General features: G+C 45.7%; 2 protein-coding genes across 2 annotated transcripts in view; both read left to right on the top strand.

The window, feature by feature from the left end:
* Positions 1-5,141, top strand: part of SLC6A17 (solute carrier family 6 member 17) — a 30,380-nt gene extending 25,239 nt beyond the window's left edge. The window contains exon 12 of the mRNA XM_075615374.1: positions 917-5,141. Within this exon, the coding sequence (XP_075471489.1) occupies positions 917-1,405 (489 nt within the window). The 3' untranslated portion in view covers positions 1,406-5,141. The remainder of the gene's footprint in view (positions 1-916) is intronic.
* An 8,157-nt stretch (positions 5,142-13,298) lies between these two features.
* Positions 13,299-22,964, top strand: KCNC4 (potassium voltage-gated channel subfamily C member 4). Its single transcript, XM_075613574.1, has 3 exons — positions 13,299-14,852; positions 15,924-16,857; positions 22,209-22,964. The coding sequence occupies exons 1-3, from the start codon at positions 14,241-14,243 to the stop codon at positions 22,457-22,459; spliced, it is 1,797 nt and encodes a 598-aa protein (XP_075469689.1). The 5' UTR covers positions 13,299-14,240; the 3' UTR covers positions 22,460-22,964.
* Positions 22,965-24,285: the final 1,321 nt, after the last annotated feature.

The raw sequence follows: 24,285 nt of genomic DNA, 5'->3' as shown, positions 1-24,285 counted from the left end.
CCTCCCACCCCCTTCCCCCCCTCCCACCCCCCACCCCCTTCCCCCCTCCCACCCCCCCTCCCACCCCCTTCCCACCTCCACCCTCCCACACCCCCTCCCACCCCCTTCCCCCTCCCCCCTCCCACCCTCCCCCCCTCCTCCACCCCTTCCCACCACCCTTCGCATCCTGCCCGCCTTCCCGCCTACCCACCCCTGCCTTCCTTCTTTCGCGCCCACCCGCCTCTGCCTTTCACCCACCCCTTACTCCGCCCGCCTCTGCCTTTCACCCGCCACCTCACAGCCGCTGCATTCACTCAACAGACACCCGCCACACTCGACACATACCTGCCGCAACACACACCTGCTGCCTCCCGCCCCTACGCACCGACATCACTGACCCACCGCCTCACACCCTAGCAGGACCCCCACTCACAGACAGCACTCACAACCCACGCGCCACCCGCCGCCTCACACCCTAGCAGGACCCCCACTCACAGACAGCACTCACAACCCACGCGCCACCTCACACCCTAGCAGGACCCCCACTCACAGACAGCACTCACAACCCACGCGCCACCTGCCGCCTCAACACCCTAGCAGGACACACGCCTCACATTTTCACATCTGTTATGTCACCAAAATATACATTGTACTGTGGTGTGTTTACAATAAACCATTTTTAAACAACATCGTATTACATTTTATTCCATCTTTCTTTTCAACATTATTATCCAACCTTTGCAACAAATACTCACCTATTGTTCACGATTTATAAATAGTACTACCTATTACGTATTTACATCCCGGGCAACGCCGGGTCTCTCAGCTAGTATATATATATATATATCAGTCCCTGCTTCAGTACAGGTGGCTCATTCAGTCTGCTTCAGCACAGGTGGCTCAATCAGTGGCTTAGTCTTCATCTGAGCCACTGATTGAGCCACCTGTGCTGAAGCAGCGATATCTTGAAACCGTGGCCTGTTGGTGGCCCTTCAGAACTGGAGTTGGCCGCCCCATCTCTAGCGAAATCTTCCTTCTTTCTATTTGTTGTTTCCAGGCTGAAGAGCAGTTCGTGTTGTACCCTCCGTGGGCCCTCTCCCTGCTCATCACTCTCATAATACTCGCCATCCTCCCCGTCCCTGTCGTCTTCATCCTGTGGCAATTCCAACTCATACCGGACGGGTCCAACCGACTGTCCGTGTCGTACAAAAAAGGTCGAATGATGAAGGACATTTCCAACCTGGAGGACAATGACGAAACCCGCTTCATCCTGAGCAAAGTGCCTAGTGAGACCCCCTCTCCGATGCCCACTCACCGCTCATACCTGTGCCCGGAGAATGCCACTCCTTTGGATTTGGGTGGGGCGTCCAATGGACGGTACGGGAGCGGTTATGTCATGGCGACAACCCCTGAATCAGAACTGTGATCCATATTATGTTCGAAGGAAGATTCACCCTCGTATCTTCCAATATTTTCAAGTACAGTAAAGATTAATTGTTTCCTGCCAATTAAAGCCCTGGGGCCTTCTGAGGCACCTCCCTGCCAGGGTTGTTTAAATCCACAACATTGGTTCCCAAAATGTTAGAATCCTTTGTTCTAGGGGTCAGCAAAGAATGTGTCTCCATAGTACAACCGCTCCCTCTGTTGGTATATCAGAGCGAGTCCACGTGCTCCATTTATTTAAAGATCTCCTGGTTTCTCTTCTGGACTTTTGGTAAAACTTGCAGTAATGTAAATTCACACTCCCTTGTATTAAAGTACAAAATACATGTGAATTTCATATTATTTATGACCCTAAAGCACAGGGAGGGCGAGTATTAGGGCTGCAGAGTACTGTCAGTCCTGAGCTCTTACACTCGTTGCATTTACTGTGATTTTAGGTAGATTTCATTTATTCAGCGCCCTGCCTGTGCTGCCCTTTATAACATTGGAATCGCCCGATACAGCCGCAAAATTGCCTCCTGGTAATTTGGTAATGCAACCGCTACCCAAACCTTTGGTTTCTCTCGTACAGCAAATAAAAACCCCCGCCTGTGAGCACATTCACGCGTCTCGCACAGGCCTGCAAACCCTGCCCTTCCCCATTATCTCTTAGCATACCAGGCTTCCACTGCAGCCAGGGATTCTGGGTAATGACAGGCAAATGAGCACACGTTTTTGCTTCTTATCCATTTTAACACGGACAACCCCTATAAGCGTAGGCCTGCCGCATTACACAGCTTTCCGGCACGGTGTGGGTTAAAGACGTGCATCTACCACAGAAATAATGAGAGGTTGGATGAATAAACATCTGTTTAATGATTTATAGGAAGGCCTTATAGTGGAATGCTTTGCAGCGCCCGTGGATTCCTTTATGGTAATGTTAGGTCTGCTGCTTTCACTATCAAAGCCGTCTTTTTTTTTCTTCTTCTTCATTTTTTTTAATACAGAATTGGAGCAGGGGGTCTCCGCGACTGATCCCCACTCATTTCAGCTCCGGCAGCCCCCTGCTTCCAAAGGTACAGGCCTCCGTAGTGGGTGCCGGTAGCCGCTCCAGGGTTCACTATATGGCCGCTTTTCAAAGCTCCCGGCCCCTGCGGGCCAATAGGAAGCTGTGACATCACCCGGTGCAGCTTCCCATTGGCCCACGTGACGAGGAAGCTGTGACATCACCCGGTGCAGCTTCCCATTGGCCCACGTGACGAGGAAGCTGTGACATCACCCGGTGCAGCTTCCCATTGGCTCACGTGACGAGGAAGCTGTGACATCACCCGGTGCAGCTTCCCATTGGCCCACGTGGCGAGGAAGCTGAGAACTGCAGGGGATACCGGCGCCCACTTCGGGGTCTGTATCTCCAGAAGCAGGGGGTCCCCAGAGCTGAAATGAATGGGGTTCAGCCCCAGAGACCCCTACTTCAATTCTGTGTTGAAAGAATGAAGGAAAAAGAAAGGAGGAAACAGCTTGGATTGCTCTTCTTGTGAGTCTGACACTGTCTGCCTCTGTCACAGTCACTGAATCCTATCGTGATATATCCTCTCTGCGCTTCAGTCTGAGTTAGGTGCAGTATCTTTTATTGGAATTGATTTTGTGTGCTACGTCAGGGGTGCTAAACGCCAGTCCTCAAGACCCCCCCCCCCACCAGCTTCAGCACAGGTGGCTCAATCAGAGACTCAGTCAAAGACTAATAGAGCCACCTGTGCTGAAGCAGGGACTGACTGAGCCACCTGTGCTGAAGCAGGGATATCCTGAAAACCTGACCTGTTGGGGGGTCTTGAGGGCATATTAATTTAGCGGGAGACTCATCTCTTGGTACTGTTGCCTTACACAATGTCCCCCATACCACGCCTTCGGTCTGTACCGTTTGCAATAACAGTCACTGTAAATGGGATGGAAGCTGTTTGGGAATCTTGTCATTTATTGGTACGCTTAATCTACAATGTATATATTATTTTCGCCCTTGTTTCTTACTTACATGAACACAGGGGTTTCATGCTCTGAGCTTCATGCACTCGTACAGGAGCAGCCAACTCCAGTGTTCTAGGGCCACCAACAGGTCAGGTTTTCAGGATATCTTCAGCACAGGTGGTTCAGTCAGAGCAGGGATATCCTGAAAACCTGACCTGTTGATGGCCCTTGAGGACTGGAGTTTGCCACCCCCAGTGGGACAGAACCAGTGAAAAGATATCCAACCTCCAACTGTTTTTTTGGGATTGGTACTTAACTCTAAATAACTAGCAGCAGATAACTAGACAATGCTATAGATAATAAATAATAACTATATGTATAATGAATATATTGTTCTGTATATTGTATATTTAATTGTACATGTCTGTGTAAATTATGTCCTTCCGGTAAGAAGTGAGCTATGCTCCTTTCCACTTTGTACATATCACTTTGCAACGTATACTGTAAAATAGCTATCATTTTCTGGTGACTTGTGTGTGACTAGCTCCTGGCTTTTGGAAACAGAAGTGGTAATTGTTGCTTGGTGGTCCTGTTTGTGCTCCTGTTAGTATTACATATCAAGCTATACCATTAGGGTTAGTTAACACTGTGTGTTAATGTTAGATTTCTGTCCACTCACCCATATTAGTGTCATTTAAGATGTATTTGTGTTACAGCAGAAGAGAGCCGCACACACATCTATCAGATAAAGCCTTCTCCATAGGCCCATCTATGTCACCTCATCTGCATTAATGGCTTGGGAAAGAGCCAGCCTGTGTAATGGACCGATTAGAAGCATTTGCAGGGGACAATATAATGCCTCATCAGTCTCTGAAGGGAATTTTAACCAATATCAAATCCGCCCAAGAAAAGATAGGTTTAAAATAGCACATCAAATAATCTGAGAAGCACAACGTAAACGGATCGAGCAAAGCTCTTCCTACGTAGATGAAAAAGCACATTGGTGACCAGATGTTCACTAATATTCCTGACTTCTAGCACAAGTATATCTTCCAGCTGTTTCTGACTCATGGGCAGGGAAGTTACAGTGGCGTGGAAGAAGGGCAGCAATAATCATTGCATTCATTAATGTAAAAAACAAACATCTGGAGGAGTAAGGAGAATAGAGGCATTTTCAGCAATAATTTCACAAACTGCTTCACGGTTTTAGGATTCAGGAATGCTACGTGTGTCCTGCCAAGAGAGTAATAATGGGTGTGGGAAAAAGTGATACCTGGCACAATACTTATGCACAACTGTTGTGAAATAAGGCAATATGGAAGAGGCACTTAAAAAAAAAAAAATATGCAGAATTATTCCAAATGAAAAGGAAACTTATTGTAGGAATTGACATTCCTCTTTTGAAAGCACCCACTTTTATATGTGTGTGATATACTCTAGTACCTGGGGATCTAGCAAACTGACATTTGAGAAAGTGTCCGACATTTACACAAGCATATAACACAATTATTTCAAATATCTCATCCATTGTGATCTTGTGGCAAAGAAATGCGTCAGGGTTGCCAGCTGCAGAGTGTTGTGAAACGCGACGGTGTCACTTACTGGTTCCGCACAGTGTATCTCCTGTTATATACAACACCCGCTCATTGTGTGTGATAAATAACTGTTCTCTTTCCAAAAGTTCTCTCCAGTCTGTGCTCCATTTTAGCTTAGGAAACTAGGTGTATAACAGATGGAACAGAGCTGATATACATGAAATAAAGTCTGTTCTTGCAAAACTTGCTTCTGTTGTGTTCCTTGTGTACAGCTTTTCATTTATGAAGTACATTTGTTTTTTTAAATACTCCAATGTTAATATTTTTTTCTCGTTCATGGACTCCAATGGACAACATATTCTTGAGACAACATGTACTGTTTCATCCCTGTATCTAAAACACTGCTGCACACATATATGTGTAGCCACGTCTGATTTGGGCTACTGATCTACCCTCTCTAACACACAAGCCCTGGTATCAGTGCAGGCAGTGTTTGGGTCAACCCGGGTTTTCGCAATAAAGAAGCAGTATACACGTACAAGGAATGCACTCAACCTCTTAAGATAGAACTATATTATTCATACTGGAAAGATATGGAAATCCATCTCCACTAATAAACATCTTTATTATAGTTGCAGAAGAATTATAGTTTAAAACCTATTTCAACAGATAGCGCTTATTAGCCAAGTAAGCCCTATGTGTAAAGGCAAACGTGTTAATATTTAATCTGCCATATAGTATCCGAGGTTAGTAACTAACATTCACACATAATGGTGTGCCCTATATCCATAGGAGGGATGCACTCATCGTAAATATCGTGTGAAAAGGTGAATAGATGTGTGCAATAACAGTGGGGAAATCCACTGATAAAAATGATTAAAATATAAAATAAAATATAGGTGTACTGCAGAGTAATACTCAGATCTGCAGTGAGTGATATATATCTGTGACACACAAAAATAACAAATATATTGGACAGCGTATCCCTGTGAGTGGGCTGGACTACAATTGAATTTTGGTAACTGCTTACATCAATATCTAGTGTATTGTGCATGGAAGTGGTTACCTTATGTGGTGAGAAACTCTTGGTCCTGCCTTCTTTAAGGAAAGGAATGTATGTCAGTGGAGACTGTTGGAATCAATCTCAGCCAGAGCCATTTAGTTTAACAAACTTGGCTACCAAATATACAGCATAAAATTATTGCAAATAATGATACCAATATTATTTATAATGTGAAATAAATCCTTGTTCTATCAGCATACTGCATATTGTGACCAAAGTTAACACATATGGTAAAAAAAAGATTGCTGCAACAAGGATCCAAGGTTGCAGCAGTTAACCTCAACCCCTAATACATATCTTATCTGGCCACTTGCTTATATTGTGACCGCCGCTTAAAGCTGCAGTTCAGTCTTTTTTTTTTTTTTTATTAATTTTTTTACTTCAATATTTTCATGTGTGCAATCTCTACTTACCTAAAGAACTGTATAGCTGCCGGTCAATTCGTTCTCCGTGTATTGATCGGCGAAATTTGGTGACATAATTAGTGAAGGGATCTGTTTATATTCTGCTTCTGTCACTCAGTGGAAGCTCATGAATATTCATGAGCACTCCTGCACTGACATGTGAAAGAGGGAGGGCAGGGCTGACAAAGGGGTGTGCCAGGGCTTGTGACAGGACATGAAGGGGCAGTGCCTTAGCAAATGGCTGTTAAAATAGAATACAAGAAAATTGGTCTTTCAAAGTTGTTTTTTTAAAAACAGAAAATGCTAAAAGTATTTTTTCTTACTACAGAACTGATTTATTAAAAAAAAAACACACATGCAGGATATTGACTGAACTGCAGCTTTAATGCCTGTCGGCAGGTACACAATGTATGAAACAAAAGAAGAGATGGGGGAGCACAATGTGAGGGGGATGTAATATCTTTCACTGACGGTCAATGTGGTGTTGTAGACTCTATTGATCCCTCATAGAAAGAAAAACTCCTTGGATAGGGAGTTTGCGTACAGATGTGTAATCACAGGGTTAGATGGAATAATAAATAAACTTACACGGCCTTGTGTAAGTTGTATCCCATCAAGGTTTCTTTTACTTCTTTTCGTGTCTTGCTTCTGAATGGTGGTGCTTCTTTCTTTCTGGTCCTTTTTTCTCCTTTGGGTCGGTGGATTCTTGACTGTAGTTCGCCTCTCGTGCGGATGTAAGTGTAAACAATAAAAGAAGGCAATTAGGCACATACATACACAAGTCTGCTGCGGTATGGGGGTGGAGCAATATGATATTGCATGTATCAAATACTGATGGATAATATCCCACTCACAAGGCCTAATGTGAGTGATCTCCTATATCCGTATCTTGTTAACGCCAATAGGATTAACTAATCCTATTGGCGTTAACAAGATACGGATATAGGAGATCACTCACATTAGGCCTTGTGAGTGGGATATTATCCATCAGTATTTGATACATGCAATATCATATTGCTCCACCCCCATACCGCAGCAGACTTGTGTATGTATGTGCCTAATTGCCTTCTTTTATTGTTTACACTTACATCCGCACGAGAGGCGAACTACAGTCAAGAATCCACCGACCCAAAGGAGAAAAAAGGACCAGAAAGAAAGAAGCACCACCATTCAGAAGCAAGACACGAAAAGAAGTAAAAGAAACCTTGATGGGATACAACTTACACAAGGCCGTGTAAGTTTATTTATTATTCCATCTAACCCTGTGATTACACATCTGTACGCAAACTCCCTATCCAAGGAGTTTTTCTTTCTATGAGGGATCAATAGAGTCTACAACACCACATTGACCGTCAGTGAAAGATATTACATCCCCCTCACATTGTGCTCCCCCATCTCTTCTTTTGTTTCATATATATCAAGGGTCCAGGATAGACCCTAGTGGGGTAATTTGAGTCACACGAGGACTTTTCAAGAGAACTTCGATTAAGGTTGTATTATACCCTTTCAATCTTTAAAATACACATCCATTAACCAAGTGACGATTAGAGCTAGCGCCCGAGTAACACACAACAGGTACACAATGTAGCAATTAGGAGAGAGGAAAAATGAACTGTTTGGGATATTCCCATGTGAAACTTTTGTATAACGTGTAGGTTTGTAACAAACAGTTGCACAGCAGCTTTTTCCACTCAGTGAATACCTTGTCCGCCCACTTACTGACTGTTCTAGCTGCTGTTTGTTTAATATTGGTAGCTACAGAAAGTAGCCATATATTGCAATGTGGTCGGTAGTCTGGCTCCGTGATACAATTGAAAGCAGGACTCTAACTGCTAGCGGATGCATGGATGGCCCTTCTCGTTTAAGCGTTCGAAACATCAGGATACAATAAGGTTAAAATGCGGCAGACTGACTCGCAACCTTTGTGGCAGTCGCGCTACAGAACAGATGACCGTGACGTCATCATCACCCGACGCGTGTTTCGTTCCATCTGGAACTTCATCGGGGGTGGGCGTGCCTCTGTGACTGCGAGTGTTATATACCCACATGTTATCATGGTAACCCGTTCCGAATTCGGAAAGGAGGGGACAACAAGACAGGTAAATAATCTAATATAGATAAGTCTATCCTCAGGGTATATGCAATTGTGCTTATGTTCAGAGGTAGCTATGGTTTCAAATTCAGATAATGATCATGAATGTTAAAATTGGATTACATTTCTGCAAGAGCAACATTTAAGTTGCAAATGCGCCAGGGTATTCGGGGATCTAAATAACACTAATATCTCTAGTTATTAAGTTGACAGTATATTTAAATGAAAAATATAATAACTTGAATCACAGTGTCACTACATAATGTTGTAACCTAATATTGTCCTTCATATCCTATAATGATTCATCATTTGTTCTTAATTGTAGATAAAGGGGATCTGCCCTCTCTAACACACAAGCCCTGGTATCAGTGCAGGCAGTGCTGGGCTCAATCCGGGTTTTCCCCCGCAGTGAGCAGCACCCTTGAGTGACAGGGGGGCAGGACAAAGCCTGTGTTCTGCCCAATCCTGGGCTCAGACCTTGGACCCTCCCCCAGGGTACTCAAGGGGCTGCACATGTAAATGTAGTCAGTTGTCTCTCCCCTGAGAGAGACTGTCCCGCGAGAGAGTGTGCGCAGGGCCCTGGCCACCTTCCACCCCCTCCCTTAAGGGAGTGGGAGTGGGAGTGAGGACTAGTAGTAGGGGAAGAGTTAGGACCGACCCTTGGGGCCCATGCCTGGGGGTTGAGTCCACGGACCATCCTGAGGAAGGAACAAGAGAGTTGTACCAGTTGTATGCTGATACCCTGTTGGTAAAGAATAAAGTGTTCCAGCTATAAAATATACCACTGCCTGAGACTGCAATCTATTAGGGGGGGTATCAGAGGGTTCTCCTGCAGGGATCGTCTCCAGCACTCCTGGAGGCGCTGCACCAGTGAGATAGAATCAGCTATCATCACCTCAAAAGCCTGCCCTGTTTTCCCCAATTCCATCGGCGGGACCTCAGAGCTTCTGTGAACCAGCAGGTAACCAGCACATGACACCGTGTAATAGCGTGATCTCCCAGAGGGAGGGGAAAACTTATATACACACACATATGTAACAGGTTTTCCCCCACCCTCTGTGAGAGCACGCTATTACACTATATATACTAGTAAGTGACTATATAAATATATATATATATAAATATATAATATATATTATACACACATACATACATACAGTATGGGCAGCTACGCACAAGGGATTTCTTGTTTGCATCACTGGCTCTGGGAATGGACAATAAATTACCTTTATCAGTAGGTTTATTTTTTAGTCTGATTTATGTATGTATATCTTTATTTATTTAGCGCCTTCCAGTTACATGGCGCTTTACAATACACGTGACACAACGGGGAAAAGCGCTTCATACATAAAACAATAGGAAAAGGAGTCCCTGTCCCGAAGAGCTTACAATTTAAGGGATAAGAGTGGAGAACTTGCAGAGACATTAGGAGGGTGTTCTGGTAAGTGCATCTGAGGTGTATAGTGTCAGCCACGGAGCTGCCCATGTCCTTGGTTAAAGCTGCAGTCCTAGCAATATCCTACATGTGTTTTTTTTTGTTTTTTTAAATAAATCACTTCTGTACTATGAGAAAATACTTGTCGCATTAAAAAAAAACAATGTTAAAGACATTTTTTATGTATTCTAATGTAACAGGCATTTTAGTTCCTATAGCAACCATTTACAAAGTCACAGCCCCTTCCTCTTCTGAAACAGCATCACCTTTTTTGAGCCCTGCCCTCTCTAGCAGTGAACCAATTGAATCTAGTGCCTGCCTGGTCACATGATCTTCCTCACAAAACTTTGGCTGTCAGTGCTGCAGAAGATTACCCAAGATGCATTTAGTGAACCCGAGCCGAATCTACAGTGATCGATTACAGGAGAACGGATCGATCAGCAACTTAGCCAATCACTTGTCAGTGTGCACATTGTATAGATGCACATATTGCATATATATATAAAAATTAAATGACTGCTTGAACTGCAGCTTTAAAGAGGTGTGCTTTAAGAAAGGTTCAAAAGGTGGAGATGCCTTTATATGTTTCTGTAATCCCGATGTTAATAATACGGATATGGCCATGGCAGAGGGCGAGCATAGATCAGCCAGTTACACTTCTGTGACACCAGCATCCATAGCGTACAATCAAGTACACCGAGGAAAGTCCGAGGTCCGCACTGTCCCTGGACAATGAAAGACAGTGTAGTGTGGCCCATGAGAGGTGTAGGACCTGTATCCTTCACATAGGAGCGGAAAAACCTAGAAAGTGGAATGACTGCAAAATCTCAAGGTAAGGAGCAGGAGAAGCCTTGCTCTGGCCTCTGAAGTGGGAGACAGAGTTTGACTCCTGCCACGTCAAGTAAAATTAGATTATCCACTTTTTTGGGATTGGGATATGAATCTCTTACCTGCCCGGCTGTTCTTGTTAGAGCCTTGTCCTCATTTCAATATTTCTTGGACGTCAATGGTAGATTCAATTACATCTACCTCTAAAGTCCCTTGATACCGATCTACAAACATGCCTTTCACATGCAGAACAAACCAGCACCATAATTCTGACATTGCTAACGTGCTGGCCTCAATCAGATTTAGAATGGGATATTTCCTGTCAAAATAAAATAAATGCAGAACTCGGCTTTTTGTTGTGTGGAAAGGAGCAGGCGGTCTGCGATTCATCCCTGGGAATATTCTTGTATTTGTAACAATTACAACTCAACTGCTAAGTGTAAATAAAGCATACTTATGTTCTTGGGTTGAAGGACAAGGTGTAGATGTGTGCTTAAAGTGGGGGTGCTCAACTCCAGTCCCCCCCCCCCTTACAGGTTAGGTTTTCAGTATATTCCAGCTTCAGCACAGGTGGCTTAATCAGAGGCTCAGTCAAAATCTGAGCCTCTGATTGAGCCACCTGTGCTGAAGCAGGGACTGATTGAGGCACCTGGGCTGAAGCAGAGACTCGATGAGCCAGCTGTGCTGAAGCAGGGACTGATTGAGCCACCTGTGCCGAAACAGGGACTGATTGAGATACCTGGGCTGAAATAGGGACTGATTGAGCTACCTGTGCTGAAGCAGCAACTGATTGAGCCACCTGTGCTGAAGCAGGGATATCCTTGACCTGTTGGGGGGGAGGGGGGCTTGAGAACTGGAGTTGAGCACCCCTGGCTTAAGGCACTAGCCTCTGAAGTGGGGGACATATACCTGATGACACAACACCAACTCTGCTTGACCTTGGCAAAGTCACTTGATTTCATGCTTCTACAATAATTAGCCGTTAGGTTCTTTACGGCGCAGCTTGTTTGTACCAAAATGATGTTGTGTACAGCACCGTGCCCGGTGTCAGCGTCCCCTAAGAGTACATTATAATAAATGATAACCGCATTGTTAGGGACACGTCTGATTACGCGCATGAGACTACAACCAACGACCACGAGAGGGCAGTGTTTTGCAATCTGTCACTGCCAGAAAGAGGAACGTCTCACCCTGGGAAAGTGCCTGGAAGTTGATTCACAAACCTGCTTATTGTCAGCACCCAACATCTCAATCTCCAGGCACTATAACTTCATTAGGGCCCTTCTGTTAGAAAGCCCCAAATCAGCTTATTGCTGCAAGGAAAATAACTTGCTGCAGGGCATCATGTAACATTTGCTTGTCTACTATCCCAATTAATCTTAGTTATTTACACTGCACTTACAGTATGTGAGTAATGACATAACACAGTGCCCTAAAGAAAATTGCCTCCAAGCCCCCCAAACAGGTCAGGTTTTCAGCATATCCCAGCTTCAGCACAGATGGCTCAATCAGAGGCGCCTGAGCCACCTCTGCTGAAGCTGTGACTGATTGAGCCACCTGTGCTGAAGCAGGGATATCCTGAAAACCTGACCTGTTGGGAGGAGGGGGAGGAGGACTGGAGATGAGCCCCCCTGCCTTAGACCATCCCAATACTTCACCAGAATTCATAAGCTCAACACACAACCGGTTACACAACTATAACAATAAATATACCCTATATAAAAGACGCTGCGGTTCCCCATTCACCAACATTTACTGTCATATTGTTCAACAGAATACAAACGCTGCTATTTTGGTATCCTTACATTTACAGGATATAGTCTACTGAACTTCATGAAATAGCTGACACGTGCTCCGTTAGCAAATACATGCTATTTTCCAAAGACCTTACCATGAAGAAGCCTGCATACAATAGTGCTGTGTGACTCTGGAATACCATTCAGCCCCATGCTATACACACATAGAATTATTAAATCAAGAAAAAAGAACAAGTTGAAAGCATTGCAAACAATTCCTTTGTCATGGAAGCACAATCACTTAGTATTTGCCCTCCTGTGTGATCAAGTATTAACTTATTTATTTTTTATTATCAATTTCCACCATTTTTTTTCATAATTTATAGAATTTGACGCCTTAATGGTTGTGTCCACATGTTGCTGAGTCAGTGTACAAGTGTTTGTGTGTGTGTGTGTGGCAGAAAGATGGGGGAGATGTTCTTTGAATGTCCTGGGCAGTATCCCTGTAATGTAGGGCTGGCCAACGCCAGTCCTCAAGGGCCACCAACAGGTCAGGTTTACAGGATATCCCTGCTTCAGCACAGGTGGCTCAATCAGGGGCTCAGTCATTCTGCGCCACCTGTGCTGAAGCAGGGGTCTCCTGTTAAACCCGACCTGTTGGTGGCCCTTGAGGACTGGCATCGGCCACCCCTGGTGCACAGGCTCTGGAAATAACATGGGGTGACACCCATGAAATCATGTCACCCCATTCCATAGCAACGCAGTGTCGCTTGTGCAGGCTTCTCCTCCTTTGCCAGCATCATGTTGCCATGCCACCGCCATGCCCCGTGTGCAGGGTATTGTGTGCATGCATGACAGGGATCAGCAGGTGTGGACGTTTGCAGGAGAGGTGGGTAGGATGGGAGAGACATGGCAGAGACATGGGAGAGGGAGAGGGAGAAAGGGTTACAGAGCACAGAGCCAGGCGCCACCTGCTTGATTCTGAACTCAGCATCTCAAGGGCAAGCAGCGCCTCTCTTCCCAAATCAGAGTGACGCCTCTTTCACCAGCTCCAGGCTTCAATTACCCATGAAGGGTGACATTGACGGGAGGACACAGGAACCAAGTGACTCCCTCTCCTGCATTTCTGCCGGGGAGAGCAAGCAGACCTACCGTATCCATCAGCTGCCAGCCTCTGTTGCTGGGTGATGCAAGGAGACACTTATCTGCAGATGCACAAGGAGCCCCACTTACCTCCTGGGAGAGGATCAGCACAACTGCTGGCACCTACATTTTGCATCGCCTATTAACCCATGAGGCGCCTGCATCCCAGATCTCCTGCCAGGTCCCTGTCAGTGGATGTCCAAATAATAAGTTCTCCGTGGATATATCCCTGCTGCCTTGTCTGTGGGAGATGGATGGTTGACCCAGCTTGGCAGTAGCTTCTTGGTGGAGGAGAAGGTGGGTCATTTCATTCCTGGCAACTTTCTGCATAAAGAGGGGCGGAATTCTTCTCCACGCCGGGGCAGGGAACCTGCTCTCCAGCTGAGGGTGTTTGTTTTTCTCAGTGCCCCCTGATTGCTGAGTGAATTCTCCAATTGCTGGAGACAATTTATCCTCATCATCCCAGTCACTCCCCTTCCCAGCGCTAAGCTCTCTGCATCTCTCTCCTCCTCCTGCTCTGTCACCTGTTGGAAGGTCGCATTGGGGGTCCCCGCGGTCTCACCCCCTTTCCCCCTCCCCCCCAGGCAGTCTCTTTGGAGGTCCCTGAGACTGTCTTAAAGGGTTCTCACCCGGAGACATCTATGATTAGTTCGGTGTGTGTGTCATCCTACCGTGGGCGCAAGTCTGGGAACAAACCCCCCTCCAAAACATGTCTGAAGGAAGAGATGGCCAGGGGTGAGGACTCTGACAAGATCACCATCAATGTGGGGGGCACCCGGCATGAGACCTACAAGAGCACCCTGCGAACCCTGCCTGGCACCCGCCTGGCATGGCTGGCAGACCCTGACACCTCCTCCAGCAACTTGGGGTTGGACTCCCAGCAGAAGGAGTTCTTCTTTGATAGACACCCTGGTATCTTCTCCTACGTGCTGAATTATTACCGCACGGGGAAGCTGCACTGCCCGGCGGATATCTGTGGTCCTCTCTTTGAGGAGGAGCTGGCCTTCTGGGGTATAGATGAGACAGACGTGGAGCCCTGCTGTTGGATGACCTACCGCCAGCACCGGGACGCAGAAGAAGCGCTGGACATCTTCGAGAACGTGGAGCCAGAGGATGGAGAGGAGGAGAAGGAGTCGGCCCCGCAGTTGCTCTGCATGGATGAGAGGCCAGACAGGTCCAAGCGTTGCTGGAGGCTGTGGCAGCCACGGATCTGGGCTCTGTTTGAAGACCCCTACTCATCTAGAGCTGCCCGGGTGAGTGTCACACCCTTATGTCCTCATTGTCCTTTATCTCAATGTTCCTCTCTACACATTGCCCTTCATAGCTACACGCCCTTTGTCTGGGGGGTGCATTTTGAGTGGGATAAATAAACTCAAGAGGTGGTGTGGAGGAGTTGGGGTGAGGAACTCCCACCTAGATTCCCCTTCTCGTGACATGGAAAAAAAAGACAGAGTTTGCTCATAAACACGACATTGGACCAACTGGGTACTGGTACCAAGAGACCACTGGTTTGGACCACTTGTTGCTGTGTGTTTTTAAGTTGCTATCACCAGACTTGGCTCCACTCACCTGTGCCAGGGAGAGTTTGTAATGAGAACGAAATTGCAGACAGGTTAATATTTTCCAGCGGTATGTTTATTGGGGAAGTTTATGGGGTGCAGAAGGAAAGAAAGGGCCAGGGAACATTTATACAGCACATAGTATATAAATACTTTTTAATTCTATTTTCTTTAAATGAAGCGATAAAATAATGATGCATAAATCTGAAAGTTTTCTAATCAATAAGCTGAAAGTAAGACCTGACCACAGGGTCCCTGGTGACACCTTTCTGTTCTGAGTGTTAGTGTTGATAGAGTTGGCTCAATGTCAAAACTGAACTTTAAACCAAAACTACAATCGGACAAAGAACAGCAGTAACAAGTAAACCCAACAAAATGACCTAAATCAGGTGGTGCTCAACTCCAATTCTCTCTCCCCCCAAACAGGTCAGATTCTCAGGATATCCCTGCTTCGGCACAGGTGGGTCAATCAATCCCTGCTTCGGCACAGGTGGCTCAATTGGAGGCTTGGTGATTGTGCCATCTGTGCTGAAGCTGGGATATCCTGAAAACCTGACCTGTTGGGGGGTGGGGGGGGGGGGGGCTTGAGTACTGGGAGCTGAGCACCCACAGCCTTATGTATTACAGACCGAAACGTGAAAATACATTTATTGCACAGAGCCCCCAGGAATGACACCGCTCTCCGCAGAAGGGAGGAGGGGGGCATTTTTGTTGAGCACCCTAATATGCGCCACCCCCCCTTAACGTCTTTGTTTTTTTTCACAGTCTGTGGCTTTTGCTTCCCTCTTCTTCATCCTCGTCTCCATCACCACTTTTTGCCTGGAGACCCACGAGGCTTTCAACGTGCACCGAAACGTGTCCGAGACGGTGACGGTGGGCAACCTGACGCATGTCCAGATGGGGAGAGAGGTGGAGACAGAACCGGTCCTCACCTACATCGAAGGGGTGTGTGTGCTCTGGTTCACCCTGGAGTTCCTGATCCGGATTGTCTGCAGCCCGGACAAAGTGGTCTTTGTGAAGAACATGCTCAACATCATAGACTTCGTGGCCATCCTCCCGTTCTACCTGGAGGTGGGCCTCTCCAAGCTCTCCTCCAAGGCTGCCCGAGATGTCTTGGGCTTCCTGCGCGTCGTGCGCTTCGTGCGCATTTTACGCATCTTCAAACTGACCAGGCACTTCGTGGGCCTGCGGGTCCTGGGGCACACGCTGCGGGCCAGTACCAACGAGTTCCTGCTCCTTATTATCTTCCTGGCCTTGGGGGTCCTTATATTTGCCACCATGATTTATTACGCGGAGAGGATCGGGGCCAAATCCACGGACCCGAGTGGGAGCGAACACACTCACTTTAAAAACATCCCCATTGGGTTTTGGTGGGCAGTGGTGACTATGACCACGCTAGGGTATGGGGACATGTATCCACAGACCTGGTCTGGCATGCTAGTGGGTGCCCTGTGCGCCCTTGCAGGCGTGCTCACCATTGCTATGCCTGTCCCGGTGATTGTGAATAATTTTGGGATGTATTACTCGCTGGCTATGGCCAAACAAAAGCTCCCGAAGAAGAAAAAGAAACACGTACCCCGCCCCACCCTACCTGAGTCTCCAACTACCCTTAAATCTGAGGACAACTCGCCGCGCAACAGCACCCAGAGCGACACCTGCCCACTGGCTGCAGAGGAAGTGAAAGAGAAGAAGAGGTCAGGTAAGAGGCAGAGCACCCAACACAGGTGACATGAAGCTGGTTGGAGGTCCGAGACACACTGTAACAAGTCTGTAATGATGTATATCCCCCTCACCCAGAGAAAACTCAAAGCCACCTGGTGAAGAGGAGGAGAAGGTCATTACCCATTATACAAGCATTGTGACATACAAACTCTTAGGACATTCTCCATGATGATGTATTGTAGTGTTGTCAAAATGCCAGTGTTTCTCGTCTTGCAGAAAACACATCTGGTATCAAGCAGTTACCTGACAATAATCTGTAGTTACTATCCAGTATAGTGCATTATTTGGTACCTTCTGAGACACAAAGTCCTCTAATTACACAGGCAGAAGCCAAATAAAGTAAAGTAGCTCCATTCTGGTATTGCTCCTGAAGTATCCCAATGTCTTACAGTCACAAATGGTCGGTTAACCAGACCTGGATACTGTAGTTTTGTTGCCATTATAGTAATAAACAAGTAAAAACACCAAACCAAAACTACTCATGTAACTACACAGCCAAGGTCTGATTCTATTTATCAGGTCTGCCTTAAAAGTAAAATAGAAATGTTTCTATTACAGACCCCTTCGCTCCCCCCCATCCTCCTTCCCAACCACTAAACTCTCTTTAGGTTTGGCAGGAGTGGCCAACTCCAGTCCTCAATGGCATGTTTTAAGGATATCCCTGCTTCAGCACAGTTGGCTCAATTAGTGGTTAGTCAGAATGATTGAGCCACTGATTGAGCCACCTTTGCTGAAGCAGGGATATCCCTAATTCCTGGCCTGTTTGTGGCCCTTGGGAACGGGAATTGGCCACCCCTTGGATAAGGAGAAGCTCCCGCATGCACCAGAACCTTTTCCTTCATTGAACACCCCCTTCGCTCCCAAACTCTCCATCCCACCTTCCAAGGTGTACGTGTGGAGGCAATACAGATCTGCTGTTGTTGTTGTTGCAAAGCCTGAAACATTGACTTTTCAGCACATTTGGGACAACAGCACAATTGTATCTTTCTGAAGCTCTGGCTTTCTGAAGTGGACACAATACTCCCAGGACCTTCCAAGCTCGGCTACCTGCAGCATGTAATTAATGGCACTTTGTGAATCACATTCATTAAAGTGCAAAAAGCTACTTAGCATTGTACACAGTCATACATCAGAATGGCCATTAACAATCTTTAATGGCTTTTGCACTTTGGGGAATTTTGCTGGTAAAGGAGCAGTTCCTTTTGTCTTTTTTTTTTACCCTCCCATTTGTTTTACTGGGTGGGATCCCCGTGACCCCTGAGACAAATGCCACAGTTTTCAGCTCTAGCAACCTCCCCCCCCCGGTTCCCGAGATACTGATCTGTGAAGTTCCCGGGTTTCAATCTTTCTCAGGGGAAACAAAATGGCTGCCAAATCTCGTTCCAAAAGAAAGCTGCAACATCATCGGTTGTGGATTCCTATTGGACGGCCATTTAAATCCCCTATTAAAACCAGGAAGTAATACTGGTATCTTCACCAGTAAGTATCTCTAGAACAAGGGGGTCCCCGGAGCTGAACATAGTGCGGATCAGCTCTGGGGGACCCTCGCTTCCAATCCTATAAAGAAATGAGGGTTACTTAGGGTGGATTGCTCCTGTGCATGACGTCTCATCTATAATCTGTAGATAGCATCCCTGGCTCCCTAATTCCACTTGTTTTGTAATACTCCTCCTCTTTAATGCCTCTTCCTGGGCAGCTTCCTGCTGCTCTTTTATACATGGTTTCTTTTGCTATGTTTTAGGTCGTCACATGATAATCCCCACGCATTATACCGGGACACAGAAGGGTAGCACTGCCCCCTCGTGCATTGGAACGCTGCGCTTTTTTCAGTACACAATGTTGCGCTTTCTTTGACCAGTGGTTGCTGTGCATGTGGCCATTAGACCTACTACATCAGGAGTGGGCAACTGCAGTCCTCAATGGCCACCAACCGGTCAGGTTTTTAGGATATCCCTGCTTCAGCACAGGTGGTTCAATCTGAGCCACTGATTAAGCCACCTGTGCTGAAGCAGAGACTGAGCCACCTGTGCTGAAGCAGGGACTGATTGAGCCACCTGTGCTGACGCAGGGACTAATTGAGCCAGCTGTGCTGAAGCAGGGACTGATTGAGCCACCTGTGCTGAAGCAGGGACTGATTGAGCCACCTGTGCTGACGCAGGGACTAATTGAGCCAGCTGTGCTGAAGAAGGGATATCCTTAAAACCTGATCAGTTGGTGGCCCTTGAGGACTGGAGTTGCCCCCCCGCCCCCCTGTACTACATACTGGATATCTGATAATTTGTTCAATACACTTTATCAGTTTATTAAACAATACATACATAATATATTAACAGATCAGAATCATGAAACCTATGTCTGGTACAAACCCCTTTAGTAAGCAGTGTGGATAGGCTAGAATTCTTGATCATGTGCTCCCCTCGACCTCATCCCGACATAGGGACCTGGCTGTCCCAGAGTAACACCTGTTGGAATATATGGCTTTTACAACTACACTTAGGTCTTAGCATGCTTCACTCCCAGGCCTGCGACCCAAGCCTTTTCTCTATGCACTATTGTCACAAGGACATTTTCAGCCTAAACAGGCAGTGCTCAGTTCAGTCCTTAGTCTGAGGTTCATTAGGAAGGTTCATTGACTTTGTTCATTCTCTGTTGTCCCTTCTAATACATCTGTTATGTATGTATGTATGTAATACAATTTTCATTTTTATTTTTCACACTCACTTATTAATATTACCACCATCCGAGTTTCAAGTATACAATTTGTTTATTACAATATATATTACATTATATTTTATATACAGGTCATCTGTGTTAACAATTTGGACGATCTGTTTGCCACTAGGATTTTTGCTGTGAGGCTGGTACACGTGCAGGCGCTGTCAAAACTATACATTTATTTTATGTATATGTATGTATGTATATTTTTATTTATATAGTGCCATCCAGGTACATAGCGCTATAAAAATCATGTGACCTAATATTCTAACACAATGGGAATAAGCGCTTCAGACAAAACAATAGGAAAATGAGTCCCTGCCCCGAAGAGCTTACAATCTAAGTGGTAAGTGGGGAGAACTTGCAGAGGCAGAAGGAGGGTGTTCTGGTGAGTATGTCTGCAAGGGGACAAGGTCGTTGTTTGAAGAGTACAGTACCAGCCAGTGGGGCTACCTATATGCTTAATTAAAGAGGTGTGTTTTAAGGAAGGTCCTAAAGGTGGATAGAGAGGGTGCTAGTCGGGTACCGAGGGGAAGGGCATTGCAGAGGTGTGGGGCAGTCAGTGAGAAGGGTTTTAGGCGGGAGAGAGCTTTAGATACAAAGGGGGTAGAGAGAAGACATCCTTGAGCAGAACGCAAGAGTCGGGATGGTGTATAGCGAGAAATTAGGGCTGAGATGTAAGGAGGGGCAGAAGAGTGTAAAGCTTTAAAAGTGAGGAGAAGAATGGAGTGTGAGATGCGGGATTTAATTGGAAGCCAGGAGGGGGATTTCAGCAGGGGAGGTGCTGAGACAGATTTCGGAGAGAGTGATTCTAGTATAATGAATGCAGTGGCCCCTTGACTTAATGCTGTCAAATCTCCTGCCCCAGCTCTCAGATTAAATGGACGAGATGCGGAGACATGCTAAGGGTCATATTGTAGATTGCAAGCTCTCCGGGACATGGATTCCCTTTCCTGATTTTGCTTGTTGGACACAAAACTTGTATTATAATCCCCTGTACTGTGTTGTCTCTTCTATAAAGCTCCGAATACACCGTGGGCGCTATATAAATAAAGCTATACATCCATAGGGGTCATTACTAAGATGCAAGGGTCGATCCACAGAGCAGGAAACGGGTCAACATGGAAGTAGAGTAGATTTGTCTGTTCCCGGGGTGGTCAACTCCTCAAGGGCCAGGTATTAGGGATATCCCTGCTTCAGCACAGGTGGGTCAGTCAGAATGACTGAGTCACTGATTGAGCCACCTGTGCTGAAGCAGGGATATCCCTAATACTGTGGTGGCCCTTGAGGACCGGAGTTGGCCGCCCCTGACCTATTCATTAATGCTCACATAACAAGCCAGTATTATGGATGGGTGCAGCCTCCTTCAATGTCGACAAACCAAAAAAGGAAACGCGAGTCCTCCATCAATAAATCCGGGAGGGAACAACGACCCTTTTTGAATGCCCCGAAGTATTGCAGAAGGCACCAGTAAGATTTGAAAACGGATTGTCTCATCTCTTAGTTCAGCGGTTCCCAAATCCAGTCCTCGGGTACCCCCCAACAGGTCAGGTTTTCAGGATATTCCTGCTTCAGCACAGGTGGCTCAATCAGTCCCTGCTTCAGCACAGGTCGAAGACTGAGCCTCTGATTGAGCCACCTGTGCTGAAGCATGGATATCCTTTCAAACCTGACCTGTTGCGGGTACTTGAAGACTGGAATTGGGAACCTCTGTCTAAGTTGCATTCACGGTATGCTTAGCCTTGGTAGCACTGTTAACATCCATGCACCTAATGTGTTGCAGACAGTAGGTATTCAATCATGACTGTCAACATTTAGAGAAATCTGGTGGGCTTTGCAGATGCATCACCAGGGTGTTCAAATACCAGGCATGGCCTATATATACGTATTCTTCCTCAGGCATGTATAATAGTGCTAGGGTTGAGAATATACAAGGAGTGGGTTGTTCTGTAGGTGCAGTGCCGGACTTACGTATAAGCTAACTAAGTTACAGCTTGGGGCCTCACAATATGAGGAGCCTCAAACACAGAAGAAAACGTATGCATTGCCAGTTTTAAAATCGGATGATAAATAAAGAAGATATGGGGGAAAAGAAGATTCTCTATAAATATGGAAATATGACCCTGAGCCTCATGTGCATGGAAGTGACACACTTTGGGATGTGATGTGCAGGCACTGCTCATTGTAGCTTTCCGCCATCATCTTTGCATATAACAACTTTACATAGCTTAGGGCAGGACAACTCCAAGCCTCAAGGGCCACCATCAGGTCAGGTTTTAAGGATATCCCTGCTTCAGCCCTGGTGACTCAATCAGTGGCTCAGTCAAAGACTGCACCACCTGTGCTGAAGCAGGGATATCCTTAAAACCTGACCTCTGGTGGCCCTTGAGGACTGGAGTTGCCCACCCCTGGCTTAGAGCCTCAGAAGGTCAAAGTCCGTCCCTGGGTAGGTGTCTTGCAGCACCTACTTGTGTGTCGAATCCTGCAAATATAACATTTTGTCAAGTCCACAGAGTCACATGTTGCTAAGTCTCCTGTTTTTGCAGTGGGCAAGAGGCAGCCCCGAGAAGGCAGGTGGTCTCTTGAGAATACTTTCTCTTTTGTTGTTGGTAGATTCCAAGCAGAATGGAGATGCCAATGCAGTTATGTCAGATGAGGATCACGGCGATCCGCCGCCATTCCTGCCCCTAGAAGAAAAACGAATGATGAGGCGCGCCAGTGCCAGGGATAAAAACAAAACCGCAGCCACCTGCTTCCTGCTAAGTTCTGCCGATTTTACCTGTGCCGCTGACGGTGGAATTCGGAAAGGTATGAGAGATATGGATATAGAAATGGACTCACAGATTCTTTTAGGTTCTACATAAAATTCATATTTCAGAGTGATCTTCACTTAGGTGTTTACTATGTTCCAACTAATTTCATAGTCTTCCCATAGAAAACAAACGAAACCTACATAGGTGAAGTGTTGCCAGTCTGTCTGTCACCTGTGCCAGTGGTCAAAATGGTTGCTCCTGGTGATGCGTTTACCTCTGTCCAATTCAAGCTGGAAAATAAACGTCCTTGTTTGTAAAGGTTGTAGACATCGATATGCCTTTTGTTGCCTGTGGTTACTGGTGATCCATTAATGAAGTTTCAGTCTACTTTTGGCCATTGAAATCTTCGGTCAAGACATTTTAAGGCAAAGAAAGCTGAAAGCTAAGCCGATGCTGCAGGACAAAGCTACAGAATAATATGACAGTGAGATTCTTCAATCAAAACGCTCTGCTGTACGTTAGTCTAGAGCTTCATTATCTTAACAGCAAAGACGGGTGGGGGACCGTGTTGGTCCTTTCTTCCATGTAATAACACAGGGGGGAGAGGGAGGAGGGGGTATGATACATTTTATTGGACCAACAAGTAGTTGATATGTTACAAGCTTTCCAACCTCTCAGGGTGGGTTACCCGATGAAGGACCCTGAGGGGTTGGAAAGCTTTAACACAGCAACTATTTGTTGGTCCAATATGAGGCATCATACTCCCTCTTCCCTCTCCCTCCCTTGTTATTACATTATCTAAACAAACATCCAAAATATGAACCACAGCCACAGAACATGTGTTATATACTTTATTTTCTCTAAGGTCAGAAAGGATTGACATGACAATTCTTCATAGTTTATGTTGTGTGCAAACATCTCATTTAAATAACAGGTTGTGTGATGCTATTTACATATATCCAGGGGAGCGTGGGGTTTTTATTGATAATCTGTATGAGATCCAGCATTTTAGTGGACTTAAAAACATGTACTAATCAAAATGGTGTAAGTGGAAAACTGTGGCCATTCTACGTATTCCTGGTACATCTGTTAGTAACGTTTCAACCTGCGTATTCTGTACATCCCAGAATCAGTATGATATACCATGAAAGTGTTGGTAAACGAAATCAAAGGCTATAGATATTAAAGCCTGCAGATAAGTAAAAACTGTTTTAGAATCATCACCCAGCGGTTCTATAAGAGTTTGAAAGGAAAACAGGCTTAAAATGGGACACACAAATGGATAATGAAATGCTGGTAAAAGTAACTCCTAAAGGCTTGATCTAACAACTTGTTGCTGATCCATCTTCTCAGTACATACAGGCCACTGATTTGAACATTTTCATTTCAATGTTTGGATAAGGTCAGAAATATAAAACCAATGCCACTGCAATCTAGATCGGAACTGTTGCTTCCTAAACACACCCATAATCAAAATAATGGAAATGAGAATAAGGAAAACGTAGACCATTCATATTTCTCTAGCCTCTCCATCACAAATTATCAGACTGATTTACTTTGGACGATTCTAAGAAACGTACTTATATTCCTAATATAGCAGGCAGAAGCTTATAGGGGTCCCATCTTAAAATGGATAAGAAGCAAAAGGTGACACTGTGTTCATTTGCATGTTATTACCCAGAATCCCTGACTGCAGTGGAAGAATTGAATGGAAAGAGATAATAGGGAAAGGCGGGGTTGCAGACCTGTGTGAGACATGTGAATGTGCTATTTTTATTTGATATATTCCTAATAAAACCGCCTTACATGGGGCATGGGCTCTTTCTACATGGCAGCTAATTTACGTCACACATTGTTACACATGATGGCGTCTGTGAACGCAGCTAGCATTATTTTTTCCTTTCAATTGTCTGCACACCCGTTGTGGTATTCATGTG

This window comes from Ascaphus truei, chromosome 9, assembly GCF_040206685.1.
Source record: "Ascaphus truei isolate aAscTru1 chromosome 9, aAscTru1.hap1, whole genome shotgun sequence".
Lineage (NCBI taxonomy): Eukaryota > Metazoa > Chordata > Amphibia > Anura > Ascaphidae > Ascaphus > Ascaphus truei.
The sequence above is the reverse complement of the archived record's forward strand: the minus strand, read 5'-3'. Positions and strand labels throughout refer to the sequence as shown.